We start from the raw sequence: 24379 nt of genomic DNA on the forward strand, positions 1-24379 counted from the left end.
GCGGTGCTGTTTGAATAGTAACAAACCCCCAAACCCTGATCAACTAACATTTGGGTTAAGTTGGGGTTGGATTCCTATTAGATATTATTTGTGAAGATTCAGTAACTACTGATGAATTTTCACCATTCACAGTGATTTTCACCATCGGTGAAAATGTCTGCAAACCCCCATGCTTTCACACATTTCAACACAAATAATTTTTTGCCCAAAAATGTGTAACAGGAAGTGCAGTTTATTTTTGTGATTCCTTGATTGCTATTTGATTGTTTAAAACATTGCATCCTTCTAGATAGAAAACGGAAGAAATACCATGTGACTAAGATGACCCATCACTGCACAAATGATTGATTGTTCACAGTGAATTGTTCACCCACCCCCAATAGGCTGAGGATGGCCATCCAAACTGTATTCAATGAGAGTGAATTTAATTCACCTCACTGCAGAGGATCAGCACAAAGTCTATATAAAAGGTTCATTTTGCACCTATTCTAGTTGTGCATAGACCTTGAGCTGGCTCATCTTCCTAGGATGAATTTCATCCTAACTGCAAAAGGAGCTAATTTCGCAATGAACATTGTTTTATTGACAAGTATGACCTGCTCTAATCATTAGGCCATTCCTCCTGCTTTTTTCAGACTGTGATGCTACAGTTCAGTGTGATAGTGGGAAAGAAAATGCAGGAAAATTGCAGGTTATCTTTCGGGAAAATTTGTACAACACCATTGGCTAAACTGTGAGCTGTGGTATGCACCTATGGCAGGGAACTTGTAAGGTTCTCCCATACTGTGTGCTCTGCCAGCATCATGGGTCACAGAGTGTAGGGGTGAGAAGCCTCTATGTGGGGGCTGGGAATGCAAGGGTCAGGAGGAAGGAAGCAAAGCATTGACTCCCTCTCTTACCAGGCACCAGGAAAGATCTCATGCAGCTTACTTTCCTCCTTGGAACAAAGAGGAAACCAGGCACCAAACTGCGACACAATAGTGTATGAGGCAATTCATTCCCTGCTCTGATTCTGGGGTTGCACAATTCTATGCTGCCCTTTGCACAGGACTTGTGGGTGACTCCACAGTGGATCCGTGTATAAAGAGATGCAAAGCATTTGCCTGAGGGTGTCTCTTTGGGTATGTCTACACTGCAGCAGGGAGGGTGCTTCCCAGTGCTGGTACAGAGACATGCTAGCTCAGCTTGTGCAAGTATGCTAAATATAGCAGCATGGCCATGCCATAATGGACAGCAGCTCTTGCTAGCCACCAGGTACGGTCTTGCCCAACCCCCTGGGTCCATGTAATTGGGCCACTAACCAGAGCCACCAGCTCTGCTGCCATGGCTGCACTGCTATTTTTAGCACACTAGCTTGAGTAGAGCCTGCACATGTCTATCTCCCCGAGTTGGGAAGCAGGCCCCTAGCTGCAGTCCAGACGTATCTTTTATGAGTTACATTCCTAGCTGGTAAACGAGTTCTGCCTGCTCCAGTTGCGTTGCAGAAATGCCTTTTGTGTTACTTGATTTGCTCTTCCCTTGTCAGCCCAGCTGAGCATCAGTTCTGCGGGTGGCCAGAACTGTGCTTCAGGTTTAGAGCAAATTAATCCTGGCTCTTGCATTTTAAGAGAGCGGTTTCAGCATTTTTTCCCTGTTTTTTTTTTTAAGGAGACACACTTTCCAAGCTCCATAATAACCATTGCCAAGAAACATCCAATATTTCTTGGTATCCTTCTTAAACTGCTGGTACAAGCCCCAAAGAATCAGAGAGCCCTCAGCAAGGGGGAGCTTCAAACTTTGCCTGTTAGAGACTCCGAGTAGCGGGATGTGTCCCACCTCGATCCCACGCTTTCTGGCAGGGAAAGTGCTGCATGATAAGACTATCCAAGGAAGGGTTTTTTGTTTTTGTTTTTAATATCCTCCCCCCCACCCCCGCCTTTTTTTTGAAAAGGAGCAAATCTCCCCTCAATTTCTGACAGTGCAGCCTGGGGAGCTTTGCTCTTGAAAGGTGTCTTGAAATCTCTCAAAAATGTCTGTGAAAGTGGAGCATTATAATCACACTAGGTTAATATATCTGCTAAATCAGTACTCCAGATCACAGGAGAATGGGTGGTGGCGAAGACACTAGACAGAGTTTAGAAGGGATAGGTTCAGTCCTCTTCTCTGCCACAAACTTCCTGTGTGACCTTGGGCAAGTCACTTAATTGTTCTGGCCATCAGGTTCTTGTCCGTATATTGGAGATGATAACCTTTGCCATTTAGAGTGGAAGCAGTTTGGGTAATGGGCTGCCTTTTAGTTAGCACAGTGGGGCCAGGGTCTCTAAGTGCTCCTATAATAACAATAAATACAGATTTACTTCTTCCTGCTGGAATTGGTAGCCACGGGTTGGATTCAGGCTAACAGTGGTATAGAAATGGAAAGCACTCTCATTCCTCTCCTGTATAAAGCGCAGCCACCCTACGCATCCAAGCAGAGGTAGAAAGTGTGTAGCAAGGTGTCCTACACCACCCTGTCCACACAGCCTGCTCTGGCCCAGTTCAAAGGGGCTGATCTGGAACTCACTTTATCCCTCTCACTAAGCAGCTGTTGCCCACCTGGAAAATTCTGGCAGACTGCAGAGCCCAATGAAATCAAGTGTGTGAGGGGAGAGAGGAGGCTAAAACTTAGCTGCAAGTTGATTTGATTTTCATAGGCGTTCTCATCAAATATTCTGCCTGCCAGAGGGTATTATTCTCACTGCCCAGGACCTGGGAACTCATTCAGGTTTTGGTTTATACAATTATAATCCATACAAAGAGAAGGCATCTGCAAACAGTGGCTGCCCTTGGCCCTGCAATCTTGCCACCCCCTTGCAGTGGGAGATGTGTGTGTGTCATGCAGGGAAATGCCTGTTGCTCACTTGCCCTCTTTAATCCATTGCTCATGCCAATGCCATTCCCAGAAACACTTTCTAAAGCCAGTGGAGCTTCCTGAACTGATGTTTCAATCCTAGTGGTTAAGCCCCTCGACATCTCTCCTGAAGATGCCGGTCAGCTGGGAGCTGCGCTTGCAGAAATGGCCAGCCACACCCCAACACGGGGACAGTGACTGTGTCCCTGATGGTGGAAGAGATGGGTCGGGGAGCAAGACAGCTGCTTTCCTTACAGATGGTTTATACAGTATGTCAGATGCATGACCCAGTGGCCTAATGGATAAAGCATCAGTCTCTGGAGCTGGGGATTGTAGGGTCAAGTCCCATCTGGGTTGTGCTGATCGCATATTTGGGGGTTGGACTAGATGACCTCCTGAGGTCCCATCCAACCCTGATATTCTATGATTAATCATGCAGGGTGCTGTACAATAGAAAGGGAGACTCACTTGCCCTGAAGAATTTATTGTCTAGACAGCATGGATGATTCATTTGTCACACAGGAGAGTTACATCAGCTGGCACAAGCTTTGGGTGAGTCCTGTGAAGACAGATTCTCTAAAGAGTTCAGCTCTAGCGTGCACCCAACCATGCCAAGCACATTGGGAAACCTGGCCACTTATTTTGGAACCTAAATGTAAGTGCAGCTCATTAAAAAATCCAGTCCCATAATGGCTCCATGACTCAGTTTCCCATCTGCAAAACAGGTCTAATACTGACCCACCTCAGTGCAGTGGGGGGGGGGGAAGAGGAATGAAGAGAAGAAAATCTTTAATGTTCCCAAGGCTTTCAGACTAAGGTGATGGGTTAGAGGTGTAGAAAAACCCATCAATAAATGTAATAAGCAAATAGATGCAGCAGTGGTCAGATCTCCAGACTGGGCAGCTATATGTACTTATCTAATGGCATTTTCTCTCCTGTCCTGTCCTCTTCACTCTGCCTTATCAGGGCTGACTTTTAGTGTAGTTTTCCTTCAAAGTTGCCCACCAGGAAGAGCAAAGGGACCAGCTGGGTTTGTTCTTCCTTTGGGAACAAGGTAGCACTACATCCCTTTCCTTTAACGTACTTAAAAATACCTCTGTCCTCCACCCATCACAGCTTCATCTCCTTTTTTAAGGACCGCCTCTGTGGGTGACAGATTCTCTTTGTGTCTCTTTGTCTCTGCAGGGGGACAGCTCTGCCTAGGCCTTGCAAGCAGCCATTTAGATTTCAAATGAACTGCAATGCTAACTGAGCCTCTCTAATTAAACAAATGCAATCCAGTCATAAAACAGGGTGACAGCCAGCCCTGAGTGGCAGCCGCAGCAGCAGCTGTGAATCATCCGGGCTGTCTCGCTATTGCATTTTCAAGCTGTATTCCCCTCTGAGAAATCCCTCTCAGCTGAGGTTTTACACACACACCCCGGAGACACGTAAAAGCACGGTGGCTGCAATCCATCTTTGTCTCCACTCGCTGCTATTAGGAGTGACCATCCCCGTTTTTATGTCTACATTTACTTCTGTCTCCCACCCTGAGCTAGTCCACTGTGTCCTAAATTCCTGCCCTCAGCCGCATGGTCACGAAACAGAGCTTCTCCCAAATGCTTTATATGGTAAAGGAAATGAACCTTCCTCACTCCAGCCTGTGTCCTCTCCTTTGTGATTTGTGCCCGTGACCTTGGGCCTGTGCAGCGTGTGTGGGACGAAGCAATCAGGGCTAGTTCCTCTCTGATGTGAAGAGCTGGCTGTTGGAAGCCTGACAGGTCACTGTTCTTTAAGGCATCGCAAAGCACCCAGCTGGAATGCCCTTCACCAAAATGCAGTCCAATTATTAAGGCTCACATTTTGCAAAAGTGCCCCTTAATGTTGAGTGCCCAGCTTGAGACATGTAGAGCGCCTGCTTTTTAGAAGGGCCGAGAGTCTGCAGCTGTAACTGAAGTCATTGGGTGTGGTGGGCGCTAAGTAGCTCTGCAAACTGGACCCTGGCAGCCTAGGAAGCTCTTCAAAGCTCTGACCCTGCTCCCAACTCCACCTGGGCAGACTCCAGCCCCCACATGGAGATCGCTGCAAAATCAGGACTCCAGGTGGTATTCAGGCATTTAATTAGTGCTATGCATTTTGTCTCTAGGCAATTCTAGGTAGTTAATAATTCATGGCTTGTGATGAACCCAATACCTCAGCATTGACTAGCCATTGTGAAAATAAGCATGCAATACAACTGCATATAAGTGTATGCATATGCATGACACGTCACATGAATCCATGTGATTCTGAACTTGCAGTTCACAGATTCTAAGGCAAGAAGGGAGCACGGTGATTATCTAGTCTGACCTCCTGCAGAGTACAGACCATAGGATTTCCATGAATTAATTCCTGTTTGAACTAGACCGAAAGCATCTGATCTTTATTTTAAAATTGCCAGTGAGAGAGAATCCTCCACAGCCCTTGGAAATTATTCCGGTGGTTAATTATCCTCACTGCAAAAAATTTGTGCCTTATTTCTTGTCTGGTGATCCATTTTGCTTTAACCAAAATGTGTCTTTTGTGCAATCACATTTTTGCACATGCAAATATTTTGCAGATGCAACTTAGGTTCTGCTGTTTGCAGACGTAGCCATGTGGGTATACTTTCAGAGTTGCAGGAAGCCTGAGACTTGTCACACGCACTGATTTCAACAGAAGAAGTACAGCTGCAGAAGAGGTACCTCACATAATTAATGCATTGAACATTTCGGGTGAGGAGGCTGGGTTGAATCCACATGAGATAGGAATTATTTTTCCGAGTTACTTGTTTGCTTTTTCTGGGTCTGATTTTTTTTTAAATGCTATCATAAAATGGTGTGTAAATGCACAAAATCTCAGTCAAAGGTACATGACATGTCTCAGGGTGAGTGTCAGGGCTCAGTAACAACTTTAAAATGGCTGGTAAGGGTTATCTTGTAAATCCCCTTTAAGGACTTTTTACAGCGTCATGTACTCATTGGGCTGTTTTGGAGCAAACATTTTATCAAGTGGATCTGTCGAGGTTTCATACAGTGCAGATTACTGTCTACAGCCTGCTGACGGTGATGGCTCTTTCACTGTTATTATCTGTTGTATCAATATGACTCTCTAAAGAGTGTTGATGTTCAGAAAAATGACTTATGAACGCCCTCTTCTTAGTCCTGATCATTGACTTCCAAATCCGTCAGCATCATGTGACACGCCATCCCAGGAGGAATGGGGAGAGGGCAAAACTATGTCAGCAAATAGAACATTATATGGGATCATATTATTATGTCCTGCAAAGTTGGTGGCAGGGGAGAAGCGGAGCGTATAAACCAATGAAAGGTCTGGGGGGGGGCAAACCAAGATCTGGGGGAGCAACTGCCCCCTTCCCCATAGCAAATGACGCCCTTGCAACATCCTAGTGTGTATGATCATGTCTGTCTACTAATTAGCCCCAGTAAGCCTACTGCTTACTCACTGCTAGAAAAGTTCTCCTTAACCTCAGGTGGTAGAAGCGGGTGATCTTGTGGCTGATGCATGAGTCAGAAGAAAGCGTGGGGAAGGTCTTTGCAACACTGGAGTCGCTATGGCAAGGTCCCAGCTTCCCTAACATCCATATACATCTACATGCCTATCATTTGACAATAAAATTGAGCACATGGGTGCAGGCTGGGCTTTGTCCCCCCTTGATGAACGGATTTTGTTTGTTGCTTGACCTTACCAGCAATAAAGGCTGCCTTGATTAGTGATGTCCTCTCCCTGCGGTTAAAGAGAGCAAGCTGCTGCAGGACATATCCTGACCCTTGGCCTGCACATTGGTCACCCCTCCTGTAGGCAGCCTGACATCATTGCTCTTCCTGACCTGGACAGGCTCCGCAGGGCTGGTAGCACCAACATGCTATTGCCAGTAATATGAGTGCATGTGAGACGTGACAAGCATAAGGCATGTGCAGTAGACACCAAGGGGTGATTTTTGTAGATGATGGGGCGGGGAGAGAAGTCTGAACAATGCTGAAGCCCAGACACCAACCAAAATCCCAGCTCAAAAGATCCCCCTCCCCCACAGCCTGGAGCTCTGGGTTGTTCAAAATCCAGATCCCAGGTTTGCATCTCAAAGGGACAAGATGTGCATAACTTAAATATCCATCCATGATGCCCAGTGTACTACTTATGTACCCAGCATCCTCGGTTAGCCTCCTGCTGCTCGGTTAATGAAATGTGTGGTACCTTTTAAAGTGTGCACAGGTGTGGAATAGAGGAGATAAACTGAACAAGATTAGTCTCAGAGTAGCAGCAATGAAGTGAGCTGTAGCTCACGAAAGCTTATGCTCAAATAAATTTGTTAGTCTCTAAGGTGCCACAAGTCCTCCTTTTCTTTGAACAAGATTAGTTAGGGTTTGAGTGGGTTTTTTTAACCAGCCTAGAGTGAACTGAAGTTATAAGGGATAAAAGGAAATGCCTAAGAAATCAGTGGAACTCGCTCATTGCTGCAGGATACTAGGGAGGAAATAACATGGTGATATATTTTTTAAAAAGCTAGACATTTATATATATTTTATATGCATAAGAATAGACTCTGCAATTACAAGGGCTGCCAATCTCATCAGCTGAACTCCAGCTGGGGTTAGGAAGAAATTCTCCCTTATACAATAACATAGCATTGCTCACTGAGGTGATGTTCAGAAGGGGCTGGTTTTGGAGGGAAGGGTTATGACTTCCCTTAGAGCTTCCAAGACACATTTCTGTTGGGCTGGATGGACAACTGGGGCAAAATTTTCAAAAACACCTATGTGACTTAGAACCCTAAGTTCCACACCTTGAATACTTGTGCAGATGTGGTCACCCCACCTCAAAAAAGATATATTGGACTTGGAAAAGGTTCAGAAAAGGGCAACAAAAATGGTTAGGGTATGGAATGGCTGCTGTATGAGGAGAGATTAATAAGACTGGAGCTTTTCAGCTTGGAAAAGCAACAACTAAGGGGGGATATGATAGAGGTCTATAAAATCATGTGGTGTGGAGAAAGTAAATAAGGAAGGGTTATTTACTCCTTGTCATAACACAAGAACTAGGGGCCACCAAATGAAATTAATAGTCAGCAGGTTTAAAACAAACAAAAGGAAGTATTTTTTCACACAACGCACAGTCAACCTGTGGAACTCCTTGCCAGAGAATGTTGTGAAGGCCAAGACTATAACAGGGTTCAAAAAATAACTAGATAAATTCATGGAGGAGAGGTCTATCAATGGCTATTAGCCAGGATGGGCAGGGATGGTGTCCCTAGTCTCTGTTTGCCAGAAGCTGGGAATAGACCACAGGGGATGGATCACTTGATGATTATCTGTTCTGTTCATTCCCTCTGGGGCACCTGGCATTGACCACTGTTGGAAGACAGGATACTGGGGTAGATGGACCTTTGGTCTGACCCAGTATGGGTGTTCTAATGTTCCTGTTCAAAAGTGACTTAGGAGCCTAAGTCCATTGGATTTGATTTGGACATCGGCTCCTAAGGGCCAGATGTTTAAAGGTACCTAGGTGCTTAAAGATGCAGATAGGAACCTAGCAGGATGCTCAAAAATGCCTAGGCAAGGTAGGCCCTTAACTCCCATTGGATCCACTGGGAGACTTCCCTTGGAAGGTAGGTACTTAACCTGCTTAGGCATTTTTGAAAATCCTACTAGGTGCCTGCATGCCTCTTCGGGTGCCTAAATCCCTTTGTGAATCTGGCCATAAGTCACTTTTGAAAATGTCATTTAGGTCCCTAAGTCACTTAGGTCCATGGGAAAATTTTACCCTTGGGCTGTTTTTGTTTGACAAAATATACTTCAAACCATTCCAGAGTAGGAGCAATAGATATCAATGATAAACTTTCCCACAGAACTTGCCTCCATGAGACACCAGCTGACTGTCCCAGGTGCGCCTGATTTTATGAGGCGCTGACACTTCCTGGAACTCTCTGATGTCAATACTGTATTAAGCCAAGCACAAGGAGCAATCTCTAGGTGTTTGCCAAGGGCTGTATGGTAGAATGCTCCATCTAAGGTGACCCATCTGGACCTGTCTGCCTGTGTTCTGAGTGGGGTTTTGCCAAGTCAAAATTCCAAATGGCTACATGGAAGAGGCAGATGCATTTCTGTATAGAGACTGGTGCACCTGAGCAAAGCAGAACCTGAGTTCCAGCCCCCTCCATCCCTGCCCTCCACACGTCTGCTTGATTATTCTAAGAAGCAGCATCTCTTGGTGCACATGAGCAAAGACAGCCCATTAGGTCAAGCTGTGTCCTGGCTTTGCAAGATGAATACACGTCATCTAAACTGAGACCACCAAACTCATTGTACTTGTGACCAAATTACATTTGAATCCAGGTTTATATCTATAAAACCCCATAGCTTTTCAGTGCACACTAGTCAAATAGCAGTGGGATGGTACAGATCTGGAGACCTGATATCTGACTGCTGAGGTGCGTTTCTAGTGTTGTAACCCAGGGCTGCAATAGCCAGGGATGCTGTGAACCAGGATTCAGGTACACTGACAGGGCTGTGGGTGGAGAGCCTAGGTATGGAAGAGAAGAGGGTAGGGGGATGCAGCCATGACTGGCAGAGCTGTGGGTCCCAGACTAGGAATAGCCGGGGTTGCTGTGGGCCAGAACTGAGATGCATGGGCAGGGATGTTTAGGGAAGCTTTTATGTTGTCATCTCACCCGCTCCCTGGCCCAGGCAAGTGCTGACAATCCATCACTTTCACTGTCGCTGACCTGCTTCTTCCCGTCTTGACAAAGCAAATGACTATGTCCCCCTGAGTGCCAAGCCCTGCTCTAGCCTCTCTTTTGCTCTTTGTGTGACTGCAGTGATGGGCGCGCTGGAGTCCAGAGGGGTGCTGCGGAAGATGAGCGACATGCTGGAGATGATGGTGAAGAGGATGGACGTACTAGCCAGGCTGGAGAATAGCACTGACTCCCGGAAAGGGGAGGAGGCACGTTTTCCTCCGGACAGGTCAGTGGCAGCGGGACTGGTGCCGGCTGGGATCAAGGTACCCCTTCCTCCAAACCCACCCGGCTCCGTTTACAGGAGAGGATTCCACACTGAAAGGTCTGATCCCTGCAAGATACTGGGTGCCCTCCAATGCCATTGCTGTCCGTGAGAGCTGGGTGTGCTCAGTACTTTGCAGGATCCAGACAATGAGAGCTTAGGGGATGCTGCTGCTACTAGCCGTGCTGTTGTTCTTTTGTGGAGGCTCAGCACATCCCCAGTAAAAGCGTGTTCCCTGCCTGAGTCTCTCGAACTGGAATCATTTTTCAGGTGTAGAGCTACTGCTTCCAGGATGTAACCAAGTGAATGAGACATTACCACTACCTGGTGCTGGATGAATGTAGCCTCCTGATTCAATGGGTTCACTATACTAAAGCACTGACCTCCATATCAGCACCCTCTCCCCTGGCTCTGCAGCCCTAATCCCAGCCTGGTGTGGAGGGGCGTTCCCGGAGGGTTCTGGGCTGCAAAGCAAGCCCACCTCACACTCTCCCCTCAGGGCTACTCCTGTCTCATGAGGCTGCATTCAACTCCCCACACCAGGCATTGTGACCTGGTGTATGGGCTTGCAGCACCACCCAAGTTTGGCCCAGCCATCTCTCTGTCACGATGGAGGAGCAGCCAGGCCAAATCTGAGTGGCGTGGTGCACTCATGTGCCAGCTTGCAATGCCTGGAGCGGGAAGCCAGGCCCAGCCCTGTGGGACAGGAACTGCCACAGCGGGATGAGTGCAGGGTGGGCTCGATTTCAAACCCCTTCTCCTAGGGCCTCCCCTCCACACTGGGCCAGGAGAAGTGTATGTGTGCCTGTTTTTTCACCCTTGATTTCATGCTTTCTGTGCGTGCCATTGAATCACGTGAAAGCCATCCCTGCATGGTGTCAGGAACAGCAGGCAGGGCTGCTGTGAGCAGCAATGACAGAGCCAATGTGGTCTGGGATTCTGTGAAACTGTTAGAACTCTGTCCTTGTCTCTGTCTGTCTGTCTGTCAGTCAGTCAGTTTGGGATTCCATTAAACTGTTGTGAATACATTTCCCCTTCCCCCTCCCCCCCCCCCCCGCTGCCTTTATTTAAACTAGAGCTAAACCCAAAACAGACTCCCTGTCTATGATACTTATATGGCCCTTGTCACTGTAGTAGTGGAGTGCATTTAATGCCTTCATCCTCACAACACTCCTATTAAGTAGGGCAATAGGAAGGATGGCCCAGAGTTAGGGGGCTAGTTTAGGACTTGAGAGACCTGGATTCAATTCTGTGCTCTGCCACAGACTTCCTGTGTGACCGTGGCGACATCACTAAGCCTCCCTGTGCCTCAGTTCCCCACCTGTACCATGGGGATAATAGCAAGGCTGTGTCTTACAGGAGTGCTGTGAGGATAAGTCCATTAAAGGTGGAGATGAGGACCATATAAATTAGGTACTGTTAGCCCCTGTTACAACCGAGATGCAAAGAGGCTACGTGACTTGGCCAAGGTCAGCTAGGAAACCTGTGGCAAAGTAAGGAATTGAACCCAGTTCTCCCAAGTCCTAAACTAGCACCCTGTCCACAGGGCCATTATTCCCTCTCCTAGAAGGGAACACCTCCGGATCCCAGCTTTGTGGATCAGGCTCCCCCCATCTAATTTAAACTAACATTTTAAAAGAAAGAACGAAACATTCTTAAATAGGTTACCCTTGATATTAAACTTTCATTTAAGAAAGATTAATAGATATTACAAGCAACCTCCAGACGTGAGTAGCATGTGTTACAGAACATTATAAGCATGTTGACAGAAGACATTATAAATAGATATGTCAGGATTATAAACCACCTGTCAATCGTTTGGACTGTGTAACAACGTCTAATTGTTGAATAGTCATTTCTTAAAACATCTATTCATTATTTACTAACCTCTTTTAAAAGTGGGAGCTCTCCAGGGCAGAGACTGCCTCTTACGATGTGTTTGTACAGTGCCTCGCACATTTGAATCCCTGCCTGTAATACAGCTCCCCATAGGCCACCTTAGGGAGCTAAGCCTCTGATTATCACCAGCTACATGGAGTTTAAAACCATGGTGCCCACTCACCCTCCCTCACTATTATCTTATTTTTCCTACCTACAAAGTGGAAACACTGAGCTCTCTCTCCTCACTCTTTCCTGGCCTTTCCCCTCCCAGGGAGATACACACACAGAGCTCACAACACAATGGTTAAAAGTTTATTAAGATTAGGAAGAGTAAGGAGGCCCATAAGATCCTGGTGCTTGGCTCCATTTCAGTTCCCCAATCCAGCCCTGCTCTTAAATAAAACTGAGGCCTTGTTCCCACTGAATGTGGCTGCTGACTTCTTTGAAGTTAAGCTTTGATTAAATTAGCAGCAACTAATTGAGTAGCAGAGTATTATAAAGATTGCAGGTTTGCTCAGTTTTTTTCCCCCTTCTTCCTTCTCTGCTTTGCCTGGATGCTATTGCCTCTGGGTTAAAAGTCTCTCTGGCTTTTCCTCTCTCTCCCCTCCTGCCGCCTTCTGGCTTTCAAGGAAGAGAGGCAGGAAGTAACCCTTTGAGAAATGACAGCAATCAGCCATGACCAATGGCGCCCATCAAATCCCAATGACAGACTGATACCTTTCAACTGTTCTTTTTATTACAATCCCACTAGCTTAAATGTTACTAAAAGGAGATCTTTCTGGATCTGCGGATATAGATAGATAGATGAGCATGTATGAGGATATTGATGGAGAAAGAGAGAAAATATACACACGTTTACAACATGTCTATATAACACATTTATTTCTGCCACTCTGGAATCAACCACTGTACTATTAAATAAAACCTGGCACTATGGAATCAATTGCATTTTTTTTTTTGCACCTTTGACTAGTTCACCAAAACTGCCTTCTAACCTCTCCCCTCTAGGAATACACCTATAATTCAAATGAGAAAATTAGTAATAGTGGCAGCAGTATTACAGTAATTTCCAAGAGGTCTCAACCAAGATAGAAACACAGTTGTATTGGCACTGTACAAACCCATAGTTACAGACAGTCCCTGCCCTGAAGAAATTACAATCTAAATAGGCATTAGAGATACTGTATTATTATTGCTGTTTTACAGAGAGTTGAAGGACTCAGGGCCACACAGGAGTCTGTTGTAGAGTCAGATATTGAACCCAGATCACGTGAGTCCCTACCTAGAGTCTTGTCCACAAGACCATCCTTCAGTAGTTTCAGACTCTATCTCCCCACCCAAAGAAGGATAAAAAAAATGTAGAGACTGACATTTATTCTAGTCTGAGGTCTGCGGATGGTACCATTCACCCTTGGAACAGAAATGGGGTTTAAATTAAATATACGCACACTGCCAGGACTAGCAACACTTGCTACATCCCATTGCAGAGCTGGCATTCCCTGCTCCCCAGTGATACAGATTCTGCATCCATTTTCACACTGACAACTCGAGAGATGCCATCAGACCTTCAAATCGTGACATGATGATTTACTCAAAAGAATTTCACATCATTTTGAAAGGCTTTCAACATTTATTAATACTAATTTTTTCTGTCACTCGAAGGTCTGCAGAAATGGTGACTAAAGCAACCTGAACATACACATTTAAGAAAGAGCAGTCATAAAAATGTTAAACGTCTAAAGAGATGTCCGAGGCTACATCTACATTACACCCCATTTGTGGTGGTGTGCGGGGTATGTGTAGCTACATGCCGCAGTGAAAAGCAGGCTGCGTCCGCTGCTCCACGGGTCAGTGAAAGGCTCTGGCAGGGAGGAGGCCGTGGGGAAAGGCTTCAGCAGCTCCCTCTCCCAGAGCCTTTCACTGCAGCAAGAACAAGCCCTGGCAGGGGGAAGGCAGTGGGCAAAGGCTCAGCTGGAGCCTTTGCCCACTGCTGTTCCTGCCAGAGCCTTTCCCCACTGCTGGAATCTTTCTCTGTGCAGGGGGAAGGTTCCAGAAGCAGGGAGGCAGTGGGACACGACTCTGCTAAAAGTAACAGCATAGCGGGAAGGTACGGTTTGGACAAGCAGAGAGCTGTGGAGGGTATGTACTCGGTACATACCCGCACCCTTCAAGCATATCTGTACTCTACTCGCCTGAGCCATTCCTCACTGTCTACACTGCTACTTAACTCCGTGGTAGGGGGGCTACCCGAGTACATACCAATACACCGCCGAAAGAAGCGTGCAGTGTAGACATAGCCGTAAGTAACTTTTCTCTAAATTGTGTAGCAAATAAAATACATGGCGATGTGCTGTGGCCTGGGAGGGATGACCTCCAACAGTCTGTTATGACTTTGCTACCTGCGAACAATGCAGATATCCCAAATTGTGTGTCGGTTAAACCTTCAGAGCAGTCTCATAATCATGCAATTTCTTATGACACAGCTAGATACACACCTATCCCTGTATTTATATTTACATGTCTATATGCAGATTTGTGAGGAAAGATGGTCTGGTGGTTAGGGCCCTAGGATGGGAAGACTTGAGTTCAAGTCCCTGCTCTGCTACAGAGTTCCTATGTGACCTTGGGTAAGTTGCTTAGCCTTTCTCTGCCTCAGTTTCCCATCTGTAAAATGGGAGGTGGCTGGCAGTCTAAGTACCTAAGACAAGAAACCAATAGAAGGCAGCCCTACCCAACCTTGATGTTGGAAACAGGAGATGAAGATAATACACACATCTGTGTTATAGAGGGCATAGAAGTACTATGTTAAGGTTGCTTAATATTTCCTGTTATAAAAACTTTTATGACCATTATTTTGGAGGAAAAAAGTAGTCAATGATCATGTAATTAAAGACTGTATCATAATGCATGCACACAAGGGAGATCTAATGAAAGTTGCATGGACAACCTTAAGTCTGGCATTTCCTGACTTTTTAGCTCTTGGCTTAAGCAACCTAAGTAATGTTGTTTTAATGTTTTAAAAAAATGTAGTTTATATCTATATATAATGGAAAGTGTTGTGTAACCACCTGTACTACCTGTCATTTATACACGTGTCAACAGTAATCCACTCGAAGGGTAGACATGAGTATTCATGACAGCACATGTGGTAGGCTCGCTCACCTTTGATGATTTTCTTGGCTAATAGCTGGTGAATAGAACCAGTAACTTCAGATGACTTTCATGTCTCCATCTCAGCGGCTTCACAACCAGGAGAAAAAATTAATAGCATTTTGGCAAACTGTTAGCCCTGATGATGTAGGATAGTAATATTACATTTCAACTCAGGGATATTTCTTGTATTTAGAGCCCCTTGGGAAAGAGCATGCAAAACGTTAAGAGGATCACTTCAAATGGCTTTTGAACAATCACAGTCCCCTTAGAAAGACTGGTGGCCTTTTGTTGACCTATGATGGTCATATTTAAGACACATAATGCATAGGTATCAGATTTCAAGATTTTAAGTTTAAAAGGGCAATTGAGTGATTGAAATCTGATGACCTTTTGGTGACCTCTGTTGGAAAGTTCCTAATGGATGGATGCTCATATATACAACGATAACATTTCAAGATGGCCACTGATGCTTTGTGTTGGTGTCAGAGAAAGATTGGAATGCCCGCACAGTTCACACTTGAGAATCAGGTTTCTGTCTTGCATTTTGATAAGGTCTAAATGGAACGTTTTGATTTTTTTGTTTTGAAATTTATTTTTCATTATATAAAAAGTGTAAAAATGTTTAAAAATTCTAAATAGAAATGAAACACTTTGATTTTATTGAAGTGGAATGTCTTGATTGACCTTAAATGAGACATTTTCAAAAATGTCATTGTGTGTGAAATTTTGGATTTTTTAAAACTTTCATTCTGATTTGAATGTCAGAGTTTCCTGCAGAATGGAAATTCTGAGTTTCGACCAGCTCTTTAAGTATGTTTAGAATATATGCTTCCCTAAGGTCACCCACCCAGCCAGTCATACTCTTTACCGGTCTGATGTTTTTTACCCATCATCATTTTCCTTTGCACCTCTTGACAGGGCTACTCTCTAATGTCCATGAGCAATGCATCCTCAGGCTATGCGCACAGGGCATGTCTAGTTGTGTTCCCTTGGGTGTGTATTTGTTGTTGTATTATAAACCTTTGCCTTTATGTTTTCCCGAGGGCATTTCACTGCCTCAGAGAACCATTTATGAGACTGGAATAATGGAAGATCTGACCTTCTCCTACTGTTTGGGTTCCTGGATGGTGGAAAATCAGAGCCTGTATTGTAACGGCACAATGAATGTGTCCATGGGGGTTTCAAATGGGCCAGGAAAACAAATCCAAATACAAATAGATACAAGGAGCCGAAGCATTACAGCAAATCTGAATGCAAACACAGAAATATAATCTAGAAATACAAGTATGGAACCATCACAATTAAAACATTTAACTGAAGCACAAATACTTAATCCCACGGGCACCCCTAACACACTATGAGGCCTTGTGATAACATATCACACTCCACTATCACACACAATAGCCTGCATGGGGAAGCAGGCCAGCTAGAATGACTCAGTGCAATCACATCCCAGTATACTTGGGGCCCACATAGTTCCACCATTTCTATTATTGTCTGTTCTTTGAATCCAGATTGTTGACTTCAGGCTGAGCACGTGGGAAAAACTGTCCTTATGGAAATGAATCCTGCATCACTGTCAGCTTACTGCCTTAGGGGTTTTTTTAAAGCTCTCTCTTTGTTTTGACAGGTTTCAGAGTAGCAGCCGTGTTAGTCTGTATTCGCAAAAAGAAAAGGAGTACTTGTGGCACCTTAGAGACTAACAAATTTATTTGAGCATAAGCTTTCATGAGCTACAGCATCCAATGAAGTGAGCTGTAGCTCACGAAAGCTTATGCTCAAATAAATTTGTTAGTCTCTAATGTGCCACAAGTACTCCTTTTCTCTTTGTTTTGAGTCTCTGTGTTTCTCCTGGGAAGAGTCTCTGAGAGGTCCATCCCTAGTAAGTCCTGCTGGTCTGAAGCAGCTGCACAGTCTGCCAGCAGCACAGGGTTAAATACAATAAAAATTACAAAACATTGTGCAGTTCTCAGCTCTGCAGCTCCTTCAGGTCCCCTGACTTGGTTGCCCTGAGCGGACCTGATGATCCAGAGAAACGGGAAAGTCCTTCTCCTCCCACCCTCCACATTCTAGTCAAATGTATTTCCTACTGGTTAGGGAAGGGAATCAGGAGCCAGGACTCCTGGGTTCTATTAATGGGTCTGCTTCAGCTTTAAAAAATCCTCCGTATTTCTGAGACCACCTGTAGTCTTTTTACTGAAGTCGTGTATTTCTGAATAGTTCCCTCACTCTCAGAGGTCTTGTGGAGTTTGATATTTGTGCAGAAATCTGAGAAGGTTCAAGAGAAGCAAAAAGTATTATTCTCGTTACAAGGCACAGTGGTTTTGGGCAGTTGTCTGCTATACATTTTTCTCACTGATGAGTATCTTGTGACCTGTCAGTGGAGCCCTGTGCGGGACTAATATAGATCCTGCTGTGGGACTGGGATCCCGCAGGACCCACTGCCAAAATAGGAGGAGCAGCTGTGAGCAAGATTAAAAATAGTCCCATGCAGACTCCTCTCTCTGGCTTTCTCTCAGTTGTCTCCTTTCTCTGCTGAATCAGTCAGTGTTATCGCGGTGGGCAAGGGAGACCAGCTTGCCTGAGTCCTTTTTCAGTCTGAGATTCCCAGCTCTGCTCTCTTCAGAGATGGCCAGTTCCTCCTGACTACACTTCTCCATTCCGTTCAGGCCTCTGCCAACTTTCTCCAAGCATCGGTGGCCACATTAGTACTTGTCTTTTAAATGCTTGAGGATGGCTGTGAAAGGGGAATATGGACCTGCTATACATGCCAGGATTTTTAATTCCCTTCCTTTATCCTTCCCAACACATCATCCACGGAAAGAGTAGGCGGTTCATCTGGGATTAGCTGGGATTAGTTTAGCCAGTGAGCGAGGAAGTTCTCTGCAGCCCTATCACTTCTATAGGCATGTTCTGATGGGCAAGTTTTCTTTGTTCAAACACAGCCCATCTCAGGACCCTGCAAACTTCCTGGTGCACTTAATCTATCTTTCAGTACTTACAAAGTAACAAAGCACCTCACAAGCTTTAATTTATTTACCCTCACAATACTCCTGTGATGCAGGGGCGTGCTAGTAGTCCCATTTTACAGATAGTTTCCCTGTGCCTCAGTTTCCCTAAATGACTTGTACAGGAAGTCTGTGGCAGAGCTGGGACTTGAACCCTGTCTCCCAATCCATGGCTAGTGCTGTAACCACTAGGCAATCTTTCCTCTCTAGCCTGCTGCTTGTCCCTGTGAGTGCCACTGACTGATCTTTCAGGTATCAGTTAAAGATTATACAATTAAATTGTATTAAATTCAAAGGTCTTTTTTTTTTTTAGCATTTCTGGTTAACGATACTGACACATCAATTTCTCAGCCAGTGCTATAAAACTGGGAACAGCAATACACAATTCCACTGTATCAACATTGCTTTTTACAATGCTCTCAGCTACTTGAAACCGGATCCCAATTCAGATAACAAAGCCTCAGATTTATAGAGCACCTTCATGGAGAAGAATGAGAATGTGACCTCCAGATGCTTTATGGATTATCTGTATAACCAATCACTTCACAGACACCCCCCACTGAAATGCAGCTACCTCTAAAGTGGCTACATGCCAGCAGTCCTCATCTAGTAATACTGCACAACCAGGGTTTCTTGGGTGGGAAGACTTGCTTTTCCAGAAGAAACTGCAAGGGGAATTTAAGTGAACAGAATGTAATTAATTACCTGCACCAGAATTCTACTAGGACATCAAGGCGAACAGCTCTACTCTGTTGAAAAGTACCATAGGATCTTTTATGGGAAAAGTTTTTAATGGCTATCACAGCTACAGGGCTAGCTGCATCTCTGTCCCCTTTCTGGTCTCTCTGAGTGCACCACCTCAGGAGTTTGGCTTCTATCCTGTACCTTGTGAAACTCTGTGTCCATCTAAGTCTCCTTCCATCTTTTATGGCTGTCTTTATTTTCCTTTGCCAAAAAAAAAAAAGTGTGTGTCTGTGTGTGTCGGAGAAAGAGAGATAAAAGGTAAGCAATGCATTTCATAATGAAACAACAACTCCAAGTCAGCGTGCTGGCCAACTGCAGAAAAATCAATACCCTTGTTAATTGAATGCAACCCTTGTAAATCACCAGAGGGAAGCAAAATTAAATCTACTTATGGAAGCATCCTGGAGAGTTTATTTACTGGGCGAGGGAAATATTAGCTTGTATTGGAAATTATATTCAGCCTTGTGAGCCACACAGAGGATGGGGACTCATTGGAAGTGACAGAGATGAGGTCAAGAAGGCTGATTGCCTGGTATTGCTGTACCATCACCTCTGGATGTGGCACATATGGGGACATCACTGTTTGGTACCACTCCTGCCCAATGGATGGCCCATGCAAGATACTATTTGCTAATGACGATTCATCTTGAGGCTTAATTACTGACAGAGTTCAGTTAATTTCCTCATGCTTTAAGCATTCGTTTCTGTAATAGTTACATGACTCCAAATTCCCCTTGTAATTAAAGTCCTACAAAATGATACTGAGTGGGTGTCCAGTTGCCTGCCAGCTTGGCTCTATTAATTTCTAAATTGTTGCCATTGATAGTCTGGCTTAGAGACAATGCTGCCAGATGCTACATCTCCCCTGATATATGGCTAAGCCTTGATCATCATTTCCAGCTACCTCAGGGTCTTGTTTCTGCACCAGGGGTGAAGCAGTGTGAAAAAGCATTTTAAAGCAGGACTCAAGAATGGGTTCTATTCAGGGCTCTGGCCCTAAATTGGAGTGTGACCTTGGGCATATCCCTCTATATCTTGGCTACACCCAAGTTTACCTCCCTATGGTGTTATGTGGATTCTTTGATGGTTGCAAAGTGCTTTGTTATCCTCAGATGATGGGGCTGGTGAGTCAGAGCTGCTATATTCTACTCCTGGTTCTGACAATAACTTGATATGTGACTGGGATGGGCCAATCCCTGCCTCAGTTTTCCCATCTGTAATTCACATGGGGTCATTTGATGGTTTCATGTGGTTCATTTAATGGCTGTAATGTGCATAGTGATTCCCAAATGAAAAAGGGCTGTGTAAAGTACCACGTTAAGTGAAGCTTGTCTTATGTGACTGTTGGAGGGTCTGACAAACATTGCTTGAAAATAAAGGTGGAGAAGAATTGTACTCAACGTCTTCCAATGGAGGTGCAGCAGAACGGTGCTCAGTTGGTGGCGAAAATCCTTTAGCTGCTGTCTTAAGACATGAGGTTGGCTAATAAGTGTGGGCTGTGGCCCATGTTTCATGGTGGTGTTATTTTGGTAACCTTCTCTTTGGTTTTAACGCACACAGTCTGGGGCCTGCATTAGCGTAACAGCAAAAATAAATACATGTATCAATAAATAAATCGCTTGATGTCCAAAGCCAGACACTAGAAAATGCAACAGTGAGTGTTCTCCCCCCATCTCTTTCCTGCCTTGTTCCCCCAGGTCTATAAGGCTTATTCTGTCAAGAGGAAGAAAGAAAACACTAATGTGGCTCAGGTTACATGGGAGCCAGTCATTTCCCTTCAGCTCCCACTGTCATTTCCATTTTATATCACTTCTTCTCCAGCAGAAACACTGCCCGGAGTTAGCTAGACAGTGCTTGAGACAACCTAGTAAGGAGAAATACTGTATCAGAATTCTAGCATCTGGAATTCCACTTACTCTCCCAGGGGTGGGGATGGAAAAAAGGAGACAAAGCTGAGGACATCCCTGGCCTCTGGGCTGGGAGATTTCCCCTAGGTATGGTTGGTAAATCACTCTCTCATTCAAGGAGGGAAAGGAAAGGTGATTCCCCATGTTTCAGCCTCTTTGTTCCCTCTGACTACTGGGTACTAAGGGTTGAATCACACTGGGGCCCTGGGGGAGGCACAATTAGTTATTTCATTCCCATTTTACCTAGAGAGACTGAAGGGCTGTGACTGGCACAGGTATTTATATGATCACTAATAATTTGTGTTACAGTAGCACTGACAGGCCCCCAACCCAAATCAGAACCTCCCTGTGCTGGGCATTGCCCATACTCATCATAAGAGACGGTCCTACCCTGAGGAGCTCAGAGTCTAAATAGACAAGACAGGCAAAGGCTGGAAGGAGAAACAGGCACCGAGAGGGGAAAGGAGCAATCCAAGGTCACGTAGCAAGTTAATAGCAGAGTCAGGAACAGAATTCAGGTCTCTCAAGTCCCAATCTAATGCCCTAGACATTAGACCAGGCTGCTTTGCGCTAAGGTACCTGTCATTCTGGTATCTGGGCTTTACTTGCTCTCATCTTGTTGAATTAGTATCATTTGTCCACCCATGCCTGGGCTCCCCTTATTCCCATCATTGCTGCAGTACCCAGCCTTCCCCGTCATCCCCTCCAATTCAGTTTGCTCAGGCTAATTCCTTAATAGTCCTCCCTTGCTGGTTATTTTTTTGTTTGCTTTCAACCCTATGTGTCAGTGCACCGGGAGCCCATTTATCACAAGGCTGCATGAATTAGGTCTCTCTACACATTAGCATTTCATGGCAAAGCATCGGCTCTGGCCCTTTGGAGCCAGGGCTTGTCACATTTTCCCAGATAATTTACAAATGAACACCTCCAAGCTGCCTTCCAGTGAAGAACTGTTGTTTGCAAACTAAGCTGGGCAAGGAATTCTCCTCCTCTGGCTCTGGCCCGGAGCAGAAACCCTATTGGGCTCAGGAGGTTTGAACTGCAGGCAGTGGGTCAGGAGAACACCAGGGAAATGTGGGGAGAAGTCAGATAAGGGGAATAGAAAGCCTTGGGGTGATGGGATACCGGTGTCCTGAGTATCTTCTCTCACTATAACTCCTTTGAGTGCAGTAGTTTCACTTCTGATTTACACCAGTGTCAGAGGAGACTCAGGCACCAACGAACCTTCAGTCAGCTCTAAGATACCTCTGATTTCAGACCACTTTAGAGTGACAGCCCCACCTGGATGTCTGAGCATCATCACCCAGCTAACAAACTGGAGACCAGTGCTGGACTCCTATTTGTGAAATGTCCAGCATGGAGTGGAGGCAGAAGAAAGCCACAGAAATGTCTCAAAGCTGCCGGCGGAGGCAGAGATAATGCCTTGTAGTGCAGTTAGCAAATAATCATGCAAGCCACACTAAAATGTACTGTGTGGAAGACAGAGAGCAGGGCATCCCCAGGCTGGGGAGCTATTGATCATAGCAACCCAGGAGATAGTTTAGGGAGGGGATAATTCTCAGCCTTCCTCCCGTATGTATAAACCAGTGCTGTTTCCAACTGGAATCCCTTCCCTCTGCCCCGAATCCCCCCCTCCCCCGGTGTGTCACATGGGTCAGATCTGGTCTCATGGGTTCCAGCCTCTGGATTCCACATGTATATAAAATATGTAACTGGCAAAGTAAGCCAAAGGCCGAATGAAGTAGAAGCAAATGAATGGAGGCTGGAGAGATTCTCCTAGCCAAGGGTCACTGCACAAACTGAACAGTGCACTGGGCTTAATCATGGGATCCTGCAGACTGCTCTCTTTCCATAGGGAAGACTTGCTCCCAGGTCTGCTCCAAAGCCAGGAGCTCTCAGGACCCCACTCTTACAGTCTCAGGGGACAGAGTAATTTGCTCTGACTGATTCTCCACCTCCTGACTGGGGCCCCTGGCGTAAGATCAGGCATTTGTGCTGTGGCCATTAACTTTCCTGCTTCCCGCCAAAGAGCAAGTTCCTTACAGCTCAGTCACAGCAATTTATACAAAGAGCAGCCCAGTTTCTTCTTTGAAGACCAGTATCAAAGAACACGCATTTAGCGCTGATGGTGATTAGCCACATACAAAGCACAGAATCTACAGACATATATATAGTGTAACGTATGCAGTGTAGGTAGGAAATATTGAGATGTTAACTCCTGCAGTATTGAAGCTAAGCAAATAGAGGATTGGGCCAAAAGAAATCTGATGAGGTTTAACAAGGACAAGTGCAGGACGGAAGAATCCCATGCACCACTACAGACTAGGGACCGAGCGGCTAGGCAGCAGTTCTGCAGGACCTAGGGGTCACAGTGGATGAGAAGCTGGATATGAGTCAACAGTGTGCCCTTGTTGCCAAGAAGGCTAACAGCATTTTGGGCTGTATAAGTAGGAGCATTGTCAGCAGATCGAGGGACGTGATCATTCCCCTCTATTCGACATTGGTAAGGCCTCATCTGGAGTACTGTGTCCAGTTTTGGGCCTCACACTACAAGAAGGATGTGGAAAAAGTGGAAAGAGTCCAGCAGAGGGCAACAAAAATGATTAGGGGGCTGGAACACATGATTTTTGAGGAGAGGCTGAGGGAACTGGGATTATTTAGTCTGCAGAAGAGAAGAATGAGGGGGGATTCGATAGCTCCTTTCAACTACCTGAAAGGGGGTTCCAAAGAGGATGGATTTAGACTGTTCTCAGTGGTAGCAGATGACAGAACAAGGAGTAATGGTCTCAAGTTGCAGTGGGGGAGGTTTAGGTGAGATATTAGGAAAAACTTTTTCACTAGGAGGGTGGTGAAGCACCGGAATGGGTTACCTAGGGAGCTGGTGGAATCTCCTTCTTTAGAGGTTTTTAAGGTCAGGCTTAACAAAGCCCTGGCTGGGATGATTTAATTGGGGATTGGTCCTGCTTTGAGCAGGGGGTTGGATTAGATGACCTCCTGAGGTCTCTTCCAACCCTGATATTCTATGATTCTATGAACTCGTAGCAATTCATTTTGGCCTTCATTTGATCCTGCAACTGATTCTATATAGAGCCCCGAGGCTGCATGGAGCCCCTCTGGGGGTCAAAGGATTGACACACGTATCCAAGGCCCCAATCTCGTAGAGACTAATACGCATGCTTAACTTCATGTACTGTGAGTACCCCACGCGAGTGACTGATCTTGACACACATACATGTGTGTGTAATTGCTCATGGGAGTAAATCCCACTGAAGTAAGTGGAGCACTGCCTCAGACTCGGGGGGTCTGTCCCCACAGTCCACTGCAGGATCAGGGCATTAGTCTATGAATTTAGCCTCAGCCTGGTCATGAATTATCTTACGATTTTCTTAAATTGATTTGAAAATAGTTGAGTGTGGATTGTAAGTAAATTCCTTTTGCTGTGTGGAGTGTTCTTTGCAGCTGTTTGATATTAGTGATGGTCCAAAAATGAGTCAAAATTTTTATGGGCATTTCCCTTTTTTCCCCCATCAAAATTTCAAAATGTTTTGACCAGCTGGATGAAAAACTCTAAGTTTTAACTGTGCTGGGCCTCAGTCCTGCAAACGCACTCACATGAGTAACGTTACTCAGAGGAGTCATCTCATTAAAGTAAACAGGACTATGTCTGTGAGTAAAGTGACTCATGGAAGTATATACAGTAGCAGCCCCTTGATTAGTACTGATTGGATATACACATCACATGACATTGTTTTTTTCCCCTGTTTGGCTGAGCATAACTCTTAGTTTCAAATGAGTTCAAAAATG

The 24379-nt window shown here is 45.3% G+C and overlaps 1 protein-coding gene across 1 annotated transcript in view; it reads left to right on the forward strand.

Annotated features, from left to right (window-relative positions):
• MGAT5B (alpha-1,6-mannosylglycoprotein 6-beta-N-acetylglucosaminyltransferase B) overlaps positions 1-24379 on the forward strand; it is a 171923-nt gene that overhangs the window by 49195 nt on the left and 98349 nt on the right. The window contains exon 3 of the mRNA XM_038372302.2: positions 9702-9846. Coding sequence (XP_038228230.1) covers positions 9702-9846 — 145 coding nt within the window. The remainder of the gene's footprint in view (positions 1-9701; positions 9847-24379) is intronic.

Source organism: Dermochelys coriacea, chromosome 14, assembly GCF_009764565.3.
Source record: "Dermochelys coriacea isolate rDerCor1 chromosome 14, rDerCor1.pri.v4, whole genome shotgun sequence".
NCBI lineage: Eukaryota > Metazoa > Chordata > Testudines > Dermochelyidae > Dermochelys > Dermochelys coriacea.